Source organism: Puntigrus tetrazona, chromosome 15 (genome assembly GCF_018831695.1).
Source record: "Puntigrus tetrazona isolate hp1 chromosome 15, ASM1883169v1, whole genome shotgun sequence".
Classification (NCBI taxonomy): Eukaryota; Metazoa; Chordata; class Actinopteri; order Cypriniformes; family Cyprinidae; genus Puntigrus; species Puntigrus tetrazona.
The window spans coordinates 22,254,007-22,277,062 of NC_056713.1; the positions used below are offsets into that span (position 1 = coordinate 22,254,007).

Below are 23,056 nucleotides of genomic sequence, written 5' to 3' on the forward strand. Positions count from 1 at the left end.
AGCAGTTTAGCTATCGGTCTGTTTTCACTGCCGTTTTGTCACATTTTTTTGTTGCTAAGTGCAGTTCACACAGTTTGAATATGCTCCAAGCTGTCGCATCAATCAGTGATGACAGTATTTGAATACGCTGGTGTTTCCTTTCTCTATTATTCATCCAGGAATACGACTCGCGAAACGTTTTCAGGAATGAATCTGCTTGCGGCGACAATTAAATGCATTATAAAATGAAGTTGTACACCCTGTCTTATTTTTCTAGCAAGTGCTGCAGAGTGATAAAACTAGATCTCTCGCATCACAAGCCCGCTCTTTGAGTGCAGAATGAGTTGGTTCTGGATCTGAGGGGTGTGTTGCTGTTGGTTGGCTGTCAGGCCCAGGCAGAGAGATGCACTTTGGGTCAGCAGAGAGACAGCGGGACTCTGGGTCTCACTGGGAGCTTGGAGAAGATTGCTTTTGGCATGCATAGACATGTGTCTATTTTTTTGCATAGCACCATCTCTCTGGCCTTTATTAAAATCCGAAAGTAGCATAGAGGGCAGGCGGGAAATGCAAAGGAATGTATAATCAGCTTTAGCGCACACTCTGTATATGTATACAAACACACACACACACACACACACACACATAGTGTTTAATGTAATTTAATGTAATTCAGATTTAGCCTGAACGTGCTCTGAAAATATGAATTATTTGAAGCCGCGAGACACAGCTAAATATGATCTTCCTCGGCGATTCAGCTCGGTTTATTTATCTTCTCTGCCATTATGTGCCCCCCAAAAAAGTATTCGGACACTTAAGTTGCACGTAATGTGAATATCAGTGCATTAAAGAAGATCCATTTATTTATTTTGAAGTCGCAATATTCATCACAGCAGTTCACCCCAAAAAGGTATTAAGATGCTTAAGCGAAACTTAATATAAATGTCAGTGCAACAAAATATCAAAGAAGTTGCATTTATTTGCATTTATTAAAAAAAAAAAACACGGTACAGGCTTACTTGCGTTTGAGAAAAACATTTGAGAAAAACAAATTAGTGAGGCCAAAAGTCACTGAAAAAATGACTCATACGAGTTTAAAAGGTTTGTGTTGAGAATAAATCTTTACTTTCAAATGCCACTCACTGTAGTTGGGTTATTTATATTGCAGTGTCATGCATGCATTTTAATTGTGGCTATTGCAAGTGTCCAAATACCTTTTTGTAACCACAGTATTTTGCATGTACTGACCTGGCATTGAAACCTTTTTTTGTTTTGTTGGGAAACTATTGTAGAGATGCTTGAACTTAACTTTCCTAGATGAGCACCAAAGCATAATGTATCATCCAGTAACCATCCCTCCAAAAGGGTTTAATCGTGGAAAACCTGCTGTAATGTATCCTTTTTTTTAAAGCGTCTCTCAGCGTTTTCGCTTGATGAGCTCAGGTGTGAATGATGGTACGTTAGCGGTGCTTCTCTGTCTGCTGGGATATTATTCTGTAGATGGACTAGAGAGGGATTTGTGCTATAGATCATTTGAAACATTTTTCTATGTGATTTGTCGTTCTCTGCTTGCTGATCTCCACATTAACAGGCGGTTGGGATTGCAGTGTGTGTGATTTGTTATATCAGGAGACGTCTTTGATGCTAAAAGTGTTCAGTAGAGGATTTGGCAAGTTCAGTCTTCAGCGCTGGTCTTCTTCTTCTTCTGCAAGCATTTCTCATTCTCTGTCAGGCGGCTGATAGTTTTTGCTGTTTTTTGCTTTGTTTTTTTGCATGTAAAATATGGGCCGGTTTCTTAATGCTTTTGAACAGCTTTTTCGAGTTTTTTGTTTTAACATGTCATTTATTCCTGTGACGCAAATCATCAGCGTCACACGATCCTTCAGAAATTATTCTAAAATGCTGACTTGCTGCTCAAGGAACATTTCTTATTATCATCAGTTGTGCTGCTTCATATTTTTACTGAAACCATGATGCATAATTTTTTTTAGGATTCTTTAAATAATAGAAATTCTAAAAGTACAACATTCATTCAGTAACGTTCTAAGTGTCATTTTAGACCAATTGATTGTATTCTTGCTGAATAAAAATATAGATTTATTTTAAATCAAATCAGTTAAATCGATTTAATTGCATGCGAAATAAAAGTTTGTGTCTACACTTTACATTTGTATGTAATTAGTGCTGGGCAACAATTAATCACATTAATCATCCCAATTTTTTTTTGCCAGTTTTTGATCATGATATATATGTGTGTGTCCTGAGTATGTTTATTATGTTTATATGAATACACACAAAATTATGTATAATATAGATTATATGAATATAAATATGGATGTTAATACATGTGAATATTTTCAAAATATATATTGTAGGTTTGTGTCTTATATATTGTGTCTATATATATATATATATATATATATATATATATATATATATATTAGTAAATAATACATATATTACATGAACAAAACTTTTATTTTGGTTGATTAATGCGATTAAATGTTGGACAGCACTATATATAAAATAATGAACATATAAATATTCATTAATTTTATTCCATGTGAAATAAAGATTTCTCTACATTTTATATTTATATGTAATAGAAATCCTATAGAAATATGAATATTAATTACTCGATTTTACAGCTCAACTTCCAAAAATTTCTTACAGAGCCCATTCTCCATTCAAAATTGAACGGAGGTTTAAATGTTTCAGTCTAAGCAAAAAAAAAGTCCATTTAAACTCGTCAAACTTAGACAAAGAGAGTGCGTATTTTGGCATGACAAAAAGTAAATTCGATCACTCCGACGTGACTGCAAGGCAGCGTGAGTCCGAAGAGCTGAAGTCGCCGTGTGGTTTTATTGTTCTGTGGCGCATCTCGCCGGCCGTGTTTAACGATCGCTCTCCTGCGCTCCACCGCCGCAGCATGTGTTCACGAACCGCAGTGAAGCCTGAATCACAGGATCTGACGCCGCATTTTTCTCCGTGCTCTTTTAAGTCCTGGTGCATTCATTCTGTTTACTTTCCCCCGCTGGCTGTCTCTCTCACTCCACATGGCAGTTCAGATGATCAATCTTTATGAAACAGACACTCGCTCCAGTGCTATATTATAAATCACGAAGCTGCTGTTCAATTGATTCGCTCATCTGAATGCACAGCTATTGTGGTGGTCTTCAAAATGCGTTCTTCACTTTCTGTTTGTGAGAAAAGCCTCCGGCTTTTACTTTACTTCTAGTAGACGAGTTGTTCATCATCTTTAGTTGGGTATTTTTAGTGTTGATGCTTTAATTAGCATTCTGACAGCTGTTAGACAGTTTGCTCGTTAAAACCCTTCATCCCCTTTTAAGCGCTGCTGCTATAGACGTACACATGCGGACGGACATATTTGGCCTTTGCGTCATGACTCACAGTCCTCTACCATAAGCCTTGCATTTTAAGATGGCCTGGTAAGTTAAAAACAGTTGGAAATACCCCTCCGTCAAGATGTTTTCGTACACTAGAACATGTCAGAAGTGTATCTAATAGCGGTCAGGTGAACCTCTACCCAGCCTAATTAGTTTTTGTACGCTGGAAAAGCACTTAAAGCAGCCTCAAGGCCTTTTCATTTTTTGAACGCGAAATTTTAGCTCAATGACTCTTTTGAATCTAAATAGTAGATCCCTATATGCAAGGATTTTTGTGTCAGTTTTCTCCCCATCACTCAAACGATTTGTAAAGATGCCCATTAATAAATATCAGTATTTTCAGTTTTTTTTGTCATGTAATAAAAAACGATGTGTGTGTGTGTGTATATATATATATATATATATATATATATATATATATATATACGTATATAGATATAGATGTGTGTGTATATATATATATATATATATATATATATATATATATATATATATATATATATATATATATATATATATATATAATAAAAAGGTTCTGATCAACAATGTTGACCACTATATATATTTTTTATTAAAGTTGTCCTAAAACGAGAATTAAAAATGTGTTCTTGTCTTGGGAAACTACTGACTGCTCTATATACACCATATATAAAACAGCCCTGATTATAAGACCCTTTTTCCAGATGTACCTTTTGGAAAAAAAAGTGTTGGTGTAATTAACCAGCCTCTCAAGCAGCCAGCTTGTACATTTTTATTAGTTCTGCTGTACCTACGGGTCTCTCACATTCTCACGGCGCTGATATTCTTGTGTGCGTTTGGACTTGCCCAGGCTATCGCGAACAATAAGAACAGCAGCCTTGGAGAGGAGATTCCTTCCACTTCCTCTTCCTCTTCCTCTTCCTCTCTCCATTCACCCTTGATTGTTTTACGTGCGAGTTGAGTATCTTAACTTATGTAGCTGAGTGTTTGCTCAGCGTGCCAGGAAGAGAGAGAAGATAAATGAGGTGGTGTCGCATCTGAATGGGCGGGTGAATACGGAGTTGGACGAGCAGAGAGGAGGTGGGCGAACGAGAGAGAGAGAGAGAGAGAGAGAGAGAGAAAGAGCGGCTGGTTCTCTCTCTCTCTCTCTCTCTCTCAGCTCTGTCATTTGTTCTATTTGTCATAAGCGGAGGGATGTTGTCGGGCGCTGCAGCAGTGAATGTGTGATTTCTGAGGCGTTTCCTGTAACCGATCCAGCGTCGGTGACGGTGGGCCGGCGTGTTTCTCTCCGAGGCCGTTTCAGCTGATCCCGAGTCAGTCATGTCTGTGCTCAAACGCAACAGACACAGCAAACGCTCATCGGACTCCATCTATGACTTGCTGCACCTGGTGAGGTTTTATGAATGGCGCTTTTTTTTTCTGGAACCGCTGTATTTTGTTGATCGGTTCAATAGTTTTGTCTTATCCTAAGCTGGGGCTTATTGATGCTTTGGGTTTCTGCTCTGGGTTTTGTTGCCGTTTTGTGAATTGTGTTTGGGTTTTCTAGTCAGGTGCGAAATAACTGCTAATATATTGTATTTTACTCTGGTAATGCCATGTTGTTTTTTTGCATGATAGTACCATAGTGCTCTTTTAAATACCTTAGTGTACCATGTAAATATCATGAAGTGTGTGTGTGTGTGTTTGCTTTACTCTTTAGCCTTTATAGACAGGTCAGATTATGATCGTGAGCAATTTTGTGCTTTTGCATGCTGAAAAAGAGTTGGTCCGAACTGATTTTTGAGAGATTTTCGAGACTTTTGAACAGTTATAAAGCAGTTTGTCCTCGCTTTAAAGTTGCCATTTTAAGCAGGGTGTGGTGATCTTCTTGATATTTCGTGAAGGAAACTTCACTGGAAGTGTGTATTTCCCTTTTGTGTGTGTGGATAACGCATGTGTTTGTTTCTTCTCAGTGTGCAACCTTTTATACTCACGAGATCAATAAACATATCCATAACTCCATTGTAACAGTAAGTTCACATGAAGTCAGGACTATAAAGAACGACTGTTTTCTGAAGTCGGAGGATGTTTATTTGGCGAGTTTTGTTCAAATTTTCAATCCCAATCCATGCATTTGGAAATTGTGCCTTAGAGTGAGAAATGCACCTGGTTTTTGGTCAAAAAGTTGTTCTTGCAGGTTCTCCGCTGACAGAATGCTGCTTGGTCTGAAAGTGGCGCCTTTATGAGAACATTAACAATAGACAGTGTACTTTTTGTTAAAACTTAGGGGTCCGTTCAGACAGGAGGTTGTGAGCTCTACACCTCGGCGAACACTGCCAACAAGCGTGTTTTCCTTTCACAGCAGTGACATTGGCATTTTCCCAGCAGTTAATGTGTTTTATTGTGTTTTGCGCTGGACGTGCGGGGTGTCATATTTTCTCTCTGCTGTTATGCTGTTCTGAGTCTCAAGGACGCTGGGAAAAACACTGTAATTCATCCTTTGTGTGTCCTTGCGTGGGCATTCGAAGACTCTCGCCGCTAATGAACAAGGAAAGCAGCTTTCACACGTTTTAAAAAAAACTGTGTCAGCCAAAATAAGTACCTGTAAGTCTGTAAGTAAATAAAAGTGGTTGAAAGTCAATATTAGAGCTTTTCTCTTTGCAAAATGCAAATGGCAAGGGTGTTTTTAATGAGTAGCTGGTTACTTAGTTTTTTCTTACACTGAACTTGGGCTTATTGACGCCTTAGGTTTATGTGCTTGTTTTTGTTGGTGTTTTGTGGATCGTTGCTCTCAGAAAGTCAGATGTTTGGGTTTTCTAGAAAAAAAAGTGCAATTTTTTACATAGTGTTGGTATGAGAGTACCATGGTGTTACCATCTAATACTATGATTTTACCGCCACAACCAATTGGCAATTAACCAATTGGATAGCAATTATTATTATTATTATTATTATTATTATTATTAATTTATTTATTTTTATTTTGTTACTTTTTTACTTTAAATAAAATACTAAAACTAAATGTTATATTAAGTGAATGTTAAGTAAAATTTTAAATAAAATATAAAAACTTATTTTAACACAAGTAATTGTTTTTCATTTGGGTTTAGATGTCTGCATCACAAGAAATTCATACAAGTGAGTTTTATGTCCGTACTCCATAGAAATCACTTTAAATGTAAGTGAAGTGTCTGCCTTTAAGGTTTCAAATAAGTTTTTGGAGAATAAAATTGGAAAATTTGGTTGAAATATTGTTTACATTTTTGTAAAATTATTGTTACATTTATGTAAAAATGTATTCAAACAACATACTTGTGCGTGTTAAAATATATAAAAGCTTTAATTTTAATGTTTTAAATGAATAAAAATTTAAAATTACAACTAATTAGTATTTGGGGTTAAAGTAATTCATCTTTTAATGTGTCATGAATTGATTTTTGTAGCAAATATGCCTGTCAAGATTGTTACACTTCATGACAGCATAATTTATTTTTAGCTCTGAAAAATTAAAACTAAAAATATATTTATATTTTTTTAAATAAAACAAAAATATTTAAAAAAACAACAACAACGAATTAACAAAAACTGCAAAATTGACCTTAGCCAAACTAAATTAACATTCTACCTGAGACATAATAAATAAAGCATATTTAAGAGTGCATTGTGGGAGACCCTCCGATGTCGTCATGCTTCTTCAGCGCGACTGTTTATGTCTCTCCTCAGAAAAAAAAACGCTTTAGTATCTGACCTTTGGACTCTTTCTCTATCACTGGGTTTTGTACGAGAGGTTTTCTGTGTGCAGTAGCCTTGATCCTCCTCTTCAAATAATCTTTTATGTCTGTGTTTTTAAAAGCCTCCGATGTGACTGCGTCGGAGGACTGCTTCTTCTCTCCCGCTCTCCTTGTTTCCTAACGCGCTCGTCTCTGACTGCCGTTTCAGAGAATGATGGAGAATTCTGTGGAAATCTGACAGCTGCTGTGTCTGAAAGCTTGCGAACGTGTCTCTGTGATAACGGGATCGCAAACATCTTGACAGTTCTCTCGCTGTTTTTACGCGGCGTTCGTGGCAGCTGATGATGTTTTAGCTAATGACTAAAGCGACAGGTGAAGCCCGACGCCCCTCGGAGATGAAATTCTTCATCTCTGATTTAGGACCCGATTTATTTGTTTACACGCAGACAGAGACGCAACGTGAAGCCAATATCCCCCGATGCTCCTGAGGATTTTGAAGCGATTCTTTTTTTAATAACACACGTAATGTTCCTGCTACCTGGCAGATGTCACTGAAATGGTTGCCCTGAGAAATCACGCCCGATGTAGGCTTTGTGAGGAAAAAAAAAAGCAGCCTGTGGTCAATCAGAAATGCTTTATTTGCACGCGCCGAGGTTTGCTGATATCATTTTGTCTAGATAGAGAGGAGAAGTTTAGGATGGAGAGCAATCCAACTGATCTGCATGAAAGGTAATATCAACAGAAATCGCTTCTACAGAAATGAGCTTTAATTTATTGTCTGCGGTTCGGTTGGCCATCGGTGCATTGAGTTGCCTCTTATTTGCATGTAATTCAACTCCTCTCGGCTTGGTTGCAGGCTTCAGTGAGCACTCAGGGATGATTCGATAAAGTTTGCAAAGTTTGGGTCATTGAAATTTCATCGCTTAGCAATGAAAAGGACATTAAGCTGTCCTCGGTTTTGGTCAAATACATATATCTACTAGCCCCTTAAAGTTATTTTAGACAAAAGTGATTTAGAAGAAAACTAAAATAAGTGAATAGTGAAGAGAAAAAGAGAATGAAAGATTTTGGATTGATCGATTAATGGATAGAGGAGCTATTAGTACTGTTTTTTTATTTTATTAATTGTTTTATTCTTATTTAATGCATTCATTTTATTTTGTTATATATTTGTAGTCAAATACACATACATACATACTCACATTTTTCAGGGAATTGTAAAAATATGAAATAAGAATATATTTCATACTAATAGGCAGTAATGCCTGTTGTTATATAATGTGCTTTACAAATTGAAGCTGCCTTTTTTGAAAGCTCTTCATGTAATTTGATTATTTTCTCTCTTTATTGAAACTTCAAGGACTCAAAGCAAAAGATCAGATCAGATTATTCACAACGAATGAATGAGTCTGGCATCGGTGCAAAACAACTTCACATAAGAAGCACTTGAGTTAAAAACAAAAGACTCCAAACAGTGAACACCAATATTATAAAATGACTCATTTGCGCTGCAGAAAAGTGAGACGTGTTTCATATATCGGCCGAACATGGCAAGCTGCGACCTTTTAACACGATCGTCACGGTCTCGATCTGTTCGGGACAGATCCAGCTCTTGATCTTCACCATATGTGTATATCATAAAGCTGTCCTGCCTATCGATATCATGCATATTTACGTTCCGGAGTATAAACACTGTAGTTAAATATCTACTTCTTGGCGCCCAATGGATGGTACTTTCTCTCAGTCCGTCAGCGTTACTGCGAGAATGACAGTCCATGTGCCGTCCCAGCCGTTGCCATAGCAACTGCATCCATGGACAGGTGCTTATGTTTTGGTTGTCGTTCAGAAGAAATGAAGACATTTCAGAAGAGCAGGGAGGGAGGGATGTAGAGAGAGAGAGAGAGCTAAAAAGATAGAGTGATGGAGGAGAGGCTGAAAATAGAGCAAATGAGTGCTAATGATTTTTATAGCGTTCTTCATTCTGACAGGCATCTGAGCGGCGGGATCCAGCTGCAGGTGCAGTGAGTGAGTGTGTGTGTGTGTGTGTGTGTGTGTGTGTGTGTGTGGTAATAACAGCGCAGGACTGTCAGATGTCTCACTTATCATCACTGTCTTTCTCTCTCTGTAGAGTACGGAGCAGGTCGCAGCTTTCTGCCGCAGTCTGCACGAGATGAATCCCTCATCTGAGATCGTCTCTTCCTCGTCCGGCCCGGAGTCTTCCTCGCTTCCTCCGAGCAACGCCACTCCACGACAGCTCTCCGATGCCGACAAACTCCGCAAAGTCATCTGCGAACTGGTGGAGACAGAGCGCACCTACGTCAAAGTCAGTACCTGTGTGTGTGTGTGTGTGTGTTTAGTTTTAGACTTACATAAGTTTGCACCCCTCGTGGAGTCGAGGCCTGGAGGGAATGAAATCGTGCCCTTGGCTTGCCTTTTTCTGCACCCACTCACTCTTTGGCAGTGTTTGAAATGGAATAGCAGCGTACTGCGTAGTACACGCCGCCTCAAAAATAGCATTTAAAACAAATGCAGTGATTTAAGTCAGCAGTTTGTCGCGTGACCTCACACCGCTCTACGCGGTGCGCCTTATCGTACATTTAAAGGGATAGTTCGCCCAAAAAAGACAATTCTGTCATTGCGTAGTTTTTACTTCTGTGGAACGCAAAAAAAAGTATTAGTCATGTGCACGCTGCAGCTAAATTTGGTTGTTAATTCAGCTTGTAGTGCTTAAGGCTGTTGTGCACACACACACACACACAAACACACACACACACACACACACACACACACACACACACACACACACACACACACACACACACACACACACACACACATACACACACAGTTCAGTAATCTATGAGAGTGATAACTGCATTCTCCAAGTGAATAAATTCCTGAAAAATGCAGGTAGCGACAATTTTAAAATGTAATTTAAAAACTAGCTGTTAATGATGTTTTTAACCTAGTGCTGTCAGATGATTAATCGCAATTAATGGCATCTAAAATACGTTTTTGTTTACATTATATATGAGTATTGTGTATATTTACAGTACAATGCAGTACAAATAATACAGAATATTTTGTATACTTTTCATATATGATGTATATGTGTATATTATGTGATTAATCGTTTTTAAACGCGCATCAGAGTTTTGTTTCTGTATGTGCACATAGGCTGTGTAGCTCGTGTTTGCTCTCTGTGGTGAGATTAACGACAGAGCCCTGACAGTATATCCCCGTCTCTCTGAGGACGGCTGAGATTACAGTAACACCTTCACCGCTATGCTGCCCGGCGCTGGGAGTATTTGCGCTGTGTTCGGATTCATCTGTCTGAGCAAAGAACTAAATCAACAGCTTGAACGAAGCACTCCAGAAATGAAACCTGACACGAGTGTGTGATGAGGCTGAGCTGTATAGCTGAAATGATGTTTGTTTGTTTGTTTGTTTGTTTGTGGGTATAAATATATTATATACCAAGGAGGACCAGATTACTTTTTTATTATGACCTGATATGTAAAACATGGAATACACAGCAACTCTCTACATTTTTTAATACTGCGTATAAAAATGTTGTTCTGTTCAAAATAATTCATTTTCTAACAGTGAAGCATGATATTTAATATTTTTTTAATATGGATCAGTTTTTATATGCATTCTTGTAAACAGCAACTTGTGCTACATTTTTTGCTTTACTGAAACATTATATTAAAATGGTTAAGGATCTTTGTGAACAGGTTTAAATGATAATCAATCAGAGTAATTATTCAGTTTCTTATAAATGAACTTCAACTGAAATAAAATAAAATACGTAAAACATTTTTTAGCTAGTTCCAGTAATTCATATTGTCAACTTTATGCACTAAAATAACAAAAAAAAATGTAAAAATTAATTAATGTCAATGATTAATCCCAGTTAATCACATCCAAAATAAGTCTTTGTTCATACAATATATGCTTAAAATATTTCCATGTATATATTTATATTAATATAACTAATCTATAAATGCATTTAATATATAAACACAACATATCGTTCTTAAATATATACATGCATGTGTATGTATTTATATCTTCATAAATATAGAAAGTACACACACTTTATGTACACAATAACTTTTATTTTCAAATTAATTATTTCCCAGCACTAAAAATGACAAAATTACACATATATTTTTATATATAAAATAAACTGGAACTGGTTATTTTAAATGTTATATATATATATATATATATATATATATATATATATATATATATATACCTAGTATATTAATAGTTTGTATGTTGTCCATAGGGTGTTCTTTAATGTTATTGTGTGTGTTTCCTCTTGTTCAGGATCTGAACTGTTTGATCGGGCGATATTTAACCCCGCTGCAGAAGGAGTCTTTCCTCACTCAGGATGAGGTGAGTCCAAGCACTGCTGACGGTGTGGTGTGATTATCGGCTGGAGAGCTGGAACACACATCCAGAACACAGAATGATATTTCATAATCATCCTGATGGAGAGGCGCGTGTAGGAGGACTCAGAGACAGAGACAAACAAGAAAGAAGAGGTAGAGAGGAGAGTGGGAGGGAGGCACAAAATGAGGAAAACTTACATCAGACAGAAGAGAGGAAGTTCTCAATCTTCTGCTCCTTTAATGCCCTACATATGGGAGCTGAGCTCATTATGCAGCAGTGCAGACGCTAAAGAGATGTAGTTTGAGCAATATGGGCTTGATACAGATACAAAAGCTGGAGAGCAGTATATTGTCTATATATATATATATATATATACACTCTGGACCACAAAATCAGTCATCATTGTCATATTTCCACATCAGAAATCTGAATACATAAGCTTTTCTGTGATGTATGGTTTGGTAGTATATTAGCTAAGATACAATTATTTAAAAATCTGGAATCTGAGGGATGAGCAAAATCTAAATATTGAGAAAATTGCCTTTAAACTTGTCCAAGTAATCAAAAGTTTTGACATATATATATATATATATATATATATATATATATATATATATATATATATATATATATATATATATGTTATATATTCAGTAGGTAATTTATAAAATATCTTCATGTAACTTGATCATGAAACAAGTTCATATTCATATTCATTCAACATATTCATTCAAAGACAAAAAACTCAACAAAATGAATAAAACTTTAACCAAAGTAATAGTTTTAAATTTGAATTTAAATTTGATTTGATTTGATTTGAGTTTTAAATACGATCACTATGTGTTTTAAACTATTACATCTGCCCGCATTGAATGTAATCCTGCGTGTGTATCTGACAGCTGGACGTGCTGTTCGGAAACCTCCCGGAGATGCTGGAGTTTCAGGTGGAGTTTCTGAAGACCCTGGAAGACGGGACCCGACTGGTTCCTGACCTGGAGAAACTGGAGCGAGTGGAAGAGTTCAAGGTTTGCGGCTCTTTTGGGGCATATAACATGTTTTATGGATTTTTTTTGCGGCACTGCGGTTGTAGCGCACCGCTCACAGGCATCCGTGACCAAATTTACCCAACACAAAGCATGATACCTGATGCATTTCTCTCGAAATCCCTCGTCTTACAGAAAATCCTCTTTTCTCTGGGCGGCTCGTTCCTGTATTACGCCGACCGCTTCAAGATCTACAGCGCTTTCTGTGCCAGCCACACCAAAGTGCCCAAAGTGCTGGTCAAAGGTACGTAAATCTCGTGCTGGGATTTTCAGCGAGGGTCTGTAAATCTGGTGTGTAACACCACCCCTCCGCTGTTGTGTGGGTGTCTTCGAGTCCGCTCCGCTTCTTCTCGCTGGCTATTTTTATTATTTAACGTGGATTCTGCAGATTCGTGACGGTTACCCAACGGCGTTCCCCAGTACGTTAAAGAGCTTAATGTGCTTCGAAAACATTTCGCGCTGTATTGTGGAAAGCATAACAGACGCTGTCTGTCGCTATCAGTGCCGTGACGGGATAATCACGTCTCCCTGTGTTTGTGTCCTCCAGCAAAAACAGATACGGCCTTCAAGGCGTTTCTGGACGAGCGCAACCCCAAACAGCAGCATTCGTCCACGCTGGAGTCGTACCTGATCAAACCCATCCAGAGAGTGCTGAAATACCCTCTTCTCCTGAGAGAACTACACTCGCTCACAGACCCCGACAGCGAGGAGCACTACCATCTGAACGGTGAGCACAGCCTGCGTCCATGTAGCCTTTTAAGCTCATTTATTTGAGGCGGGACACTGCAGGTGAACAGGGTAAAAAGGTTAACTAATAGCTCTCGGTTATACTTACCTAGTTGATTGATTACATTGATAATTGCGAGCATTTTTTGTATTGCTAGTTTTCTCAAATATTATGTTTAGATATGCAAACGATCTATTATTTAAGGAAATGTGTGCTCTTTTGCATGCATTTCTACAACAAAAATCTAAACACTGGATGAAGCCAGTTTCAAAATTCTTACATGCTTTTTTTTTTTTTGACGTATTAGTCAAAAGATTTTAAAGAGGGAATTTGGGGTATGTCGTTTTGTTGCTCCGTAGTTCAGAAAATACTAATACTGAAAAATCAAAAAATTAGTACTACTGAAGTGGAGATATGTAGCTTGGTGGAGGAGGAAAAAACTCATTTAGGAAAAAAAGGCCTTTAAAAATATGTACAGCAATTTAAATCTATTGAAAGTGCTATCAAACAAACACTTAAGGGTTACTTTGTTACTATGTTTTCTTTCCACTAGTTTGAAAAAGTATTTATGAAAAAAAAAAAAAAAAAATTGAGTTTGGGTTTTTGCCTGCAGTGTCACAATAAAATTGTGAAACATTATTACAGTTTAAAATAGCCATTTTATATCGTAATATATTTTAAAATGTGAATTTTGATCCCTCCAGAAATCATTCTAATATTCTGATCTGCTGCTCAGGAAACATTTCTGATTATTATCAAAGTACAGTCCAGGCTGCTTAATTTTTTATGGAAACCAAGATACATTCATTTTTTTAATGATTCTTTGTGGAACAGAAAAGTCAAAAGAACAGCATTTATTTAAAATAGAAATCCTTTTTAACATTATAAAGCCTGATTTAACGGACAAGGATCAGGCTAAACGTTTATTAATTTTTATAATCGTGGCTTAGAAAAAACATCGGTGGTGTTCATCTTGAGATAAAACAAAGGCAAAATGGTTTTTAGTTGAAACCGCTCAGCTAAGCTAAGCTTAAGCTTGTCTGTGAAACTAAGTGTAAATGTTTTTACTGTCATCAGTTTAATGTGTCTAAATGTATTAATTTGAATTATTCATTTCTTTAAAAAAAGTGTATTGTCTAAATAAGATGTTATAACTGGAGATCTGTTTTAAAGCCATCAGACTGAGCTGTTATGTTTTAACCAACAATTCACTGCTATATGATTGACTTGTATATAATTTATATTCTCTGCTGTCGTAGTTGCAATGAAAGCCATGAACACAGTTGCCAGTCACATCAATGAGATGCAAAAGATCCACGAGGAGTTTGGAGCCGTCTTTGACCTCCTCATCTCTGAACAGACCGGAGACAAGAAAGAGGTTTGTGAACTTTACATCAGTTTACATCCAGGCAACTCATTTCACCGGACAAGCAACATTTGACCATTTTCATCACGCCGCATGTCCAGTCCCTGTTGAGTATTGATATATCAATATTAACTATAGTTCATTGAGTATATCTGATCTTTTTTTTTTTTTTTAATGAGTTGCTCAGTATTGACTTATGTTTATGCAGCTCTTATGTAAACAATATCAAAGTAACACTGTAAAATATGGTGTGAGTTCACTTTATTTTTGGCAGCATGTGAGTGAAGCTTGGGATAATACAGAACTTGGGTCTCAGATTTTCAACCACATTTCATGCTCTGCAGCTGATAAAAATTTAAAACTGTCAGATCATATTTTCTTCCTTATTCCTGGATTTACTGTCATCTGTCTGCACATTTAAATCTTATTATGTGAATGCAGTGAAACTTTAGTTGCATAATGTGGCCGTATCTCTGAACGATGCAGCCAGGGACAGACGAGATCCCTTCTGGATTGCAGATTGCGAGCTTTGTGTGTCTGTGTGTGTGTGTGTGTGTGTGTGTGTGTGTTGTGCGAGCTCTAACGGTGGCGTCTGCTATGATTACAGGTTGCTGACTTGTCTATGGGAGATTTACTCCTCCACACCAGCGTGACATGGATCAACCCGTCCTCCTCACTGGGAAAGTGCAAGAAAGAGCCACAGCTGGCCACATTCGGTACTTTCTGTTCCCACACGACCTCAACTCAAGATAGATAGATAGATAGACCTACATACAAAAGGGTAGATAGACAGATAGATAGATAGATAGATAGATAGATAGATAGATAGATAGATAGATAGATAGATAGATAGATAGATAGATAGATAGATAGATAGATAGACGTACATACAAAAGGATAGATAGATAGATAGATAGATAGATAGATAGATAGATAGATAGATAGATAGATAGATAGATAGATAGATAGATAGATAGACATACATACAAAAGATAGATAGATAGATAGATAGATAGATAGATAGATAGATAGATAGATAGATAGATAGACATACATACAAAAGGATAGATAGATAGATAGATAGATAGATAGATAGATAGATAGATAGATAGATAGATAGATAGATATACAAAAGGATAGGATAGATAGATAGATAGTAGATAGATAGATAGATAGATAGATAGATAGATAGATAGATAGATAGATAGACATACATACAAAAGGATAGATAGATAGATAGATAGATAGATAGATAGATAGATAGATAGATAGATAGATAGATAGATAGATAGATAGATAGATAGATAGATAGATAGATAGATAGATAGATGTACATACAAAAGGATAGATTTGTATTTGAAGTGAACTGAAGTATATGTTATATGTTTCTCCTCCAGTGTTCAAAATGGCTGTAGTGTTCATTTGTAAGGATTACTCCAAACAGAAGAAGAAAATGGTGAGTGTTCTGATCTTCATTATCAGGACAGTTGAATATTTCAGCTGTGGATGTTACGCCCAAACACTCCTCTCTCTCTCTCTGTCTCTGTCTCTCTCTCTCTCTCTCTCTCTCTCTCTCCCTCTCTGTCTCTGTCTGTCTCTCTGTCTCTCTCTCTCTCTCTCTCTCTCTCTCTCTCTCTCTCTCTTTCATGGGCTTGGAGAGGTATTCAGCAGTTAACTGGGTGTTGTATTCATGTTTGTTTGATGCAGTATCATGCACACCCTGATCCCCATCAAACTCATGAATTAAGGACAAATTTTCTCACACCTCTGTCTCTTTCTCAGGGTGGTTCTCACAGAGCGTCAATCTCAGGTGAAGAGAAAGATCCGTTCCGTTTCCGTCACATGATCCCCACGGACGCACTTCAGGTGCGCACACTGTCCAGTACAGGTAAGCTCACCCGGGACCCCCGTCAACACACACTAAACACGCCAGAGCATGATGGGGAGCTGATCATAGAGTGTGTGTGTGTGTGTGTGTGTGGTTTCAGATGGAGAGAGCGCAGCGGTGTGTGAGATCATCCACGTGAAGTCTGAATCAGAAGGAAGACCAGAGAGAGTGTTTCAGCTCTGCTGCAGGTCAGTGTCTATGGCACTAAAACAATGAGGGGAAAAAAAGAATAAAATAAAAAAGATAGATAGATAGATAGATAGATAGATAGATAGATAGATAGATAGATAGATAGATAGATAGATAGATAGATAGATAGATAGATTATATATTATATATGCATGTGTACAATATGTATACATTTATATAAATTAGATATGTTTATATAAATATACTACACACACATAAAGTACAGTATATATTTTAAAATATTACTATTTATATTTTCATATTCTTATATTTTATATTATGTATAAATATATTTAATATATAACCATAGCATATTTTTATTAAATATATACCTGTATGTGTTTGTATTTATATATACATAGTAAATATACACAATATATTTTTTCAGCACTAATATACATATAATATATATATATATATATATATATATATATATATATATATATATATATATATATATATATATATATAGTCTTTAAATAAATGTAAAATCAATTTATAAACTAAAAATATTTTTAAATAGTTTAAAATAGTTTTAAAAAGCAATATATGTTAACATTTATTTATAAAAAAGGTATAATAAAGATCATATATATTTTAACAATTAGATCTAAAAAAAAAAAGAAAACTGTCACCATCTGGTGGAGGATTCTTGTACAGCCTCGGTGCACGTTTCTTATTGTTATGTGAACTACAAACACAAACCACAGTCATCTGACCCACTTTAACAGCACTGGATTTTGAACATATGTTGAATACATGAATAACAAACATCATTGTGCAAATTTGTGTCATTAATGGTGTCTGCAGCTCTCCTGAGAGTAAGAAAGACTTCTTGAAGACGGTTCACTCCATCTTGAGAGATAAACAGCGCCGTCAGCTGCTGAAGACCGAAAGCCTTCCTCTCAGTCAGCAGTATGTTCCCTTCGGAGGAAAACGCTTGTGTGCCCTTAAAGGAGCCAGGCCGGCCATGAACAGAGCAGGTACACACGCACAAGCTCTTATTCTGCAAGGATACGTTCAATTAATTGTCATTTATAATGTTTCCATTTCAAATAATTGCTGTTCTTTTGAATGTGTTCATGTTGGTTTCCACAAAAGTAGGAAGCAGCACAATTGGATAATAATAAGATATGTTTCTGTAGCAGCAAATCAGCATATTAGAATGATTTCTGAAGGATCATGGGACGCTGAAGACAGAAATAAGATTTTACAATATATTCACATCGAAAGCCATTTTAAATGGTAATGATATTTTCTATATTGCATATTGCATTCACGTTACATTTAGCCATTTAGCAGATGCTTTTATCCAAAGCGACTTACAAATGAGAACAATGGAAGCAATCAAAATAAAAAAAAGTGCAATAATATGCGAGCGTCATCAGCCTGCGCTTAATACAATATTATTGAATAAATAAAATGGAAAACAAATTAAAAAAAAAGAATATAGTAAGCTAGTGTTAGAGGCCTTTTTGCTTTTATTAATGGCGTAATAAATAAAGAAATAGTTAATCAATAGAGTGGCTTTTATTTTTTCATTATATATTATAATTGGGGCAGGTAAGTGATTAAAATATTTATTCTAATTACTGATATGGCTAATAATTACTCCCAAAGGATACATTAGACATTACAATAAGTAGCTTCAGTAAGAAATATATAGTTTGATTAAATTTAATACACACTTTAAGAGGGTGAACTATACTTTTAATAACTGATTTAATTAATTTAATGGGATATGAAATTGTTTAACGAAAATATATCTCTATAACAATATATAATATACATGTGGTGGTGTTAAATATCTTAATGATTTAAATCATAGAGTCATTTATAGATTTATTCGATTCGTTCATATGACTGATTCATTCAGGAGTGAAGTAAATGGTTCTTTACAACGTCAAAGTAACGTGAGAAATGAACCAGCACTAATTATAAAATAAATTGCATATATTGTATATTATATTATCAGATCTCTGTGTAAACTCATGTGTCTGTATGTTGTCAGTCTCCGCTCCGACACGCACGCTGGGCCGCAGGAAACTGGTGCGGAACCGCTTCACCATCGACACGGACATCGTTTTCGACACCGAGCCCGACAGCGACTCGCCGGACTCCCAGCACGCTCAGCAGCAGGGCATCGTCCCGGCGGGCGACACCGACCGCTGGGTGGAGGAGCAGTTCGACCTCCAGCGCTACGAGGAGCAGGAACAGGACGTGAAGGAAACGGACATCCTGAGCGACGACGACGAGTTCTGCCAGTCCGCTCTGAGCCCGTCCACCGACCCGGACCTGGAGGGACCGCTTTCCGCCCTCTCGCTGGAGGGAGACACGGCCGAGGAGGAAGAGGAGGAGGAAGAGGACGCCAAGAGGGACTGCAAATCCCAGCATGCCAAGCTGTCTCATTTAGGGAAGCAGTGCGCCATGTCGGTGGCCAGTGTGGACGAGCAGGTGTCCGGTGAAGACATCTGGGTGCGGCGGGACAGCAGCACGGACAACGAGACACAGGACGATACCCAGAGCTGAAACGCATCAGGAGACGGACTCCGTTAAAGAAATAATTCGCTCCGAAATTCTAATTTGCCGAACGCTTAATCGCCCGCAAGTTTGTTTTCCCGCATCAGATCAGGCGAAACGTAGCATTACATCAGTGTCTCAGCAATGGATGCTCTGCGGTGAATGGGTGCCGTCAGAATAAGAGTCTGATAACATGTCTTTCTGTACTGAAAGCTGAATCTGAAAACTTTAATTCAGGAGAGAAGTCTCGCAAATCAAGCATCGTTTACAAGCCAAACAGTCAAGCTCTGATAAACAGATTTTAATGTGAGAGAGACATCATTATGGATTATATTTACATTTATTCATTTATCAGACACTTTTATCCAAAGCAACTGGGGGATACATCAAGCGATTAATCCTATCATCAAGTTTGAAGGAAAATGTTGAATTTTTTCTGTTAATGGCCCGTCCGTTAATATTTCAGCCAGAGATCTAAAAGAGACTTTTCGGACTCGTTCTGACGGCACCCATTCACTGCTGAGAAAGTACTGCTACGTTCATCCAGATCTGATGAAGAATCAAACCCGTCTGCATCTCAGATGACCTGAAGACGATTACAGCAAATTTTCATTTTTGGGTGAACTATTGCTCGCCAGTCAAACACATCAGCCGATGCATGACGACAGTCTCTCCATGCTAATACTCCGAATGTTAGACATTCCTTTCCAAGTAGCTGTAAGATACGACGCTTTAAACACATTAGATGAGCTCTACGTGTGCGCTGTGGCCAATCAGAAACCGCAGGAAACGTGGTGGTACAATCAATAGAATTAGAATTGCACATTCAGACCTTTCCGTTTCGTTCTTGACGTCGTTAATTCCAAAATAAGGGCTGGGATTTATTTATTATGTCCTTCGGATGTAAGAAGAACGACAGCCTGGTTAAATATCTCGCTTTTTCGTTATTTTTCTTCAGCATTGGCTCATACTTGTACAGAGAAGCTGCCTTTTCTTCTTTGAGTTGTAAATATTTGTGTTTATTTCTTTGCGATTTATCCGAAGTGTACATACCGACGCTATTCTGACCTGAAATCTACATGCAATTTCAATATTCACGTAGTAGTTGTGTTGAATATCGATTTAGATGCGTACATCTCAGGTCAGAATAATGCAGAATTAATTTTTACGATTTTTTTTTTTTTATATAGCTCATTCTGCGTAGGTCAACTATGTCCTGTTTTACTTGAATTTTGTTGATAAATGCAATATGATTTTTAGCTGATGGACTGTTCTGTTCCTGTTTTAAATGGTTTGTTGTGGTTCAGCTCTACACGAACGACACATAATGAACCGCGATTTAAACACGAGCCCTTACGCAGACGAAAATGTATTTTTTTTTCATTTATCTTCTTTTTTTTTTTTTATCTCGCGTTTAAACTTCGGTTTCACGTTTTTTAAATTCCAAAATTTGCTGAATGCAATCAAGAGAAGCCACTGGAAAATATTTTAGATGATATTGCTTTCTAATTGAAAACGTTCCCATTGAGCTATAGAGACTGCATTTTTATTTTGTATATAGAGCTGTGGATTGATATTATATCAAATAAATTGGTTTCGTACATATCAAAAACCCGTTCCCTGTCATTTGTGGGTGCTTTTTCATTTCCAGTATGTCTTTACACGTTTACAGCCGTGCTGTTAATAAGAAGCACTTCTGCTTGTGTGATCTTGCCCTTCATGTGTAAACGTCAATGATAGTGGAATTTCAGCCATTGACGACAGATGGCGGTGCCAGGATGGCTCTGGGCTGAATGTTTGAGCGGAAACTCTGGAGTCAAGAGTGAAGCAATCAATCTCTCAGCGTTCAGATGAATCGGAGATATACGAGCTGATAGAGCTCTCCTCAGACCACACGCGCAGCAGCATCATTTACACAAATTAATTCATGAATAGGCTAACTATAATTCTTAAACTGTATTAATGTTTTTAATATGTGTCATTAGGAATATGTTATATATGTAAACATTTAGTGTTTTTTTTCATGTGATCTGATGTGTATTGATCACTTTCACTATTTCTAATGGTATTAAATTCTAAGTATACTACTTTTAAAAAATGCTATTGTGCGTTGATCAATTGATCATTTTCACTAATTGTAGTTGTTAAATTAAAGTTTTTTTTCACAATTGTTATATATCAGGAAATTTACTGCTTATATTAGGTTGCATATTTGTTTAATTAAGACGTGTTGTGTGTGTGTATATATATATATATATATATATATATATATATATATATATATATATATATATATATATATATATATATATCAAACCGCCTTCTAGTGGTCGAAGTTGTACCATACTTTTGTAAAAAAAAAAATATTTTGTAGGCCTACTGTACTTAGTGCACACATTAAGTATGCAAAAACATACTTAAGCATTGAAAGTGCATGTTTTGTAAGTTAATTACTGTGTTACGTTTAATGTTAAAAGCATTTGTGTGCGTCTGTCTTGTGGTCACTACAATTCTGAAACGTTGAGACGATAAATAATGAATGCTTTCACATTTAATCCTCGACTTGAAGGATTCTGGTGTCGACTTCTGCTGAGAAAAGGTCAGTTTATCAAGTAATGGCAAATTTGTTCCAACATTTAGGCTAACGGACTTTAGCTGTACTGTAGAAAAATAACATTGGTTTTATTATTGCAAAAATTGCCACAGTTTAACTATAGCATTTGTAGTAAAATAAAACGCGCGAATAGTTAAAAAAAAAAAAAAAAAAAGCCTTTAACTACAAATATGTATATAAGCTAGCTACATGTTTACCAAGTGAAAATCATAATTTACTAACGTAAACGTAACATAACGTGGTATACAAGTAAAACAACTAAATACATTAATATTTTTAACCGAATGCTTATTTTGTTTACAACGAGTGTATTTTGTAGTTTAATGTTTTTACTCAGGCGCGCTAGGGGGCGCGCGCACAGCTCGCGTACATACGGGCGCGCGACTTCGTCGACCTCAAACGTAAACAGTCCCCCTTTCCCCACAAAGGTCTACTTAAACGCGACGCGTTATGCGCTTGTCTGCCCACGTGTTAACGCACGACGGCAAACGTCTCTACTGCGAGGTTAAAGAGGTGAGGAAAGGAGGAAAAATAGCGTTGACTGAACGCGCTCGTTGAGTCACGTGATGTTGAATGTCACTCTTGTTTTCTGACTGAGGCTGGATGTGAGTTGACATATGAAACTCAGCCTCAGCGGTCTGACCCGTCAGACAGGTTTGAAAGTTTCTGTTGACTTACAATGAACCTCTAACCGCTTATAGCTGGCCTGTATTTTACAGGAACATTAGTGACATTTTAGCTCAGGCGAGGCGCGCTCCTGCTCTCTGAGCTTCTGTCAACACGATATGATGCTCACCCCGGGATTTATATCTGAATCCCAAAATGAAACATAATAAAATATGTTTGCAAATAAATAAAGCACCCGTGAAACTAATTAGGCCCTATATTCTTTAATTGCTGTTTGCGAATGTCACATACTTAATTTCCCCTCTTTAACACGCTGCAATGTAAATACAGTTTAGTTTTCACTTAATGCTTGAACGCGTTGAAAGCGTTTCGAGGAGGAAGAAACCTCTGGTCATTCTCAATGTAAAAGTCAAAGCCTGTTATAGTTTCAGATGTGATTTAATCACTCAGTACAGCAAGATTCACATTATCATTCTTAGAGTTGACATTATTATTTTTTTTTTTATGTTGTTTTGTCCTGGCAGTGCTACTGAATACGGTTTTAAATGCTAGTTTTCGCTTGCAAGCGGCCATTAGCTGTGTCTCTACTCTCTCGAATAAGCATCT

General features: G+C 36.9%; 1 protein-coding gene across 1 annotated transcript in view; it reads left to right on the plus strand.

The window, feature by feature from the left end:
* Window positions 1-20,821, plus strand: part of tiam1b (TIAM Rac1 associated GEF 1b) — a 54,618-nt gene extending 33,797 nt beyond the window's left edge. Inside the window, 12 exon segments of the mRNA XM_043258691.1 lie at window positions 9,201-9,395; window positions 11,411-11,479; window positions 12,376-12,501; window positions 12,655-12,763; window positions 13,067-13,246; window positions 14,506-14,624; window positions 15,220-15,328; window positions 16,010-16,068; window positions 16,395-16,500; window positions 16,601-16,688; window positions 17,500-17,672; window positions 18,701-20,821. Coding sequence (XP_043114626.1) covers window positions 9,201-9,395; window positions 11,411-11,479; window positions 12,376-12,501; window positions 12,655-12,763; window positions 13,067-13,246; window positions 14,506-14,624; window positions 15,220-15,328; window positions 16,010-16,068; window positions 16,395-16,500; window positions 16,601-16,688; window positions 17,500-17,672; window positions 18,701-19,218 — 1,851 coding nt within the window. The 3' untranslated portion in view covers window positions 19,219-20,821.
* Window positions 20,822-23,056: the final 2,235 nt, after the last annotated feature.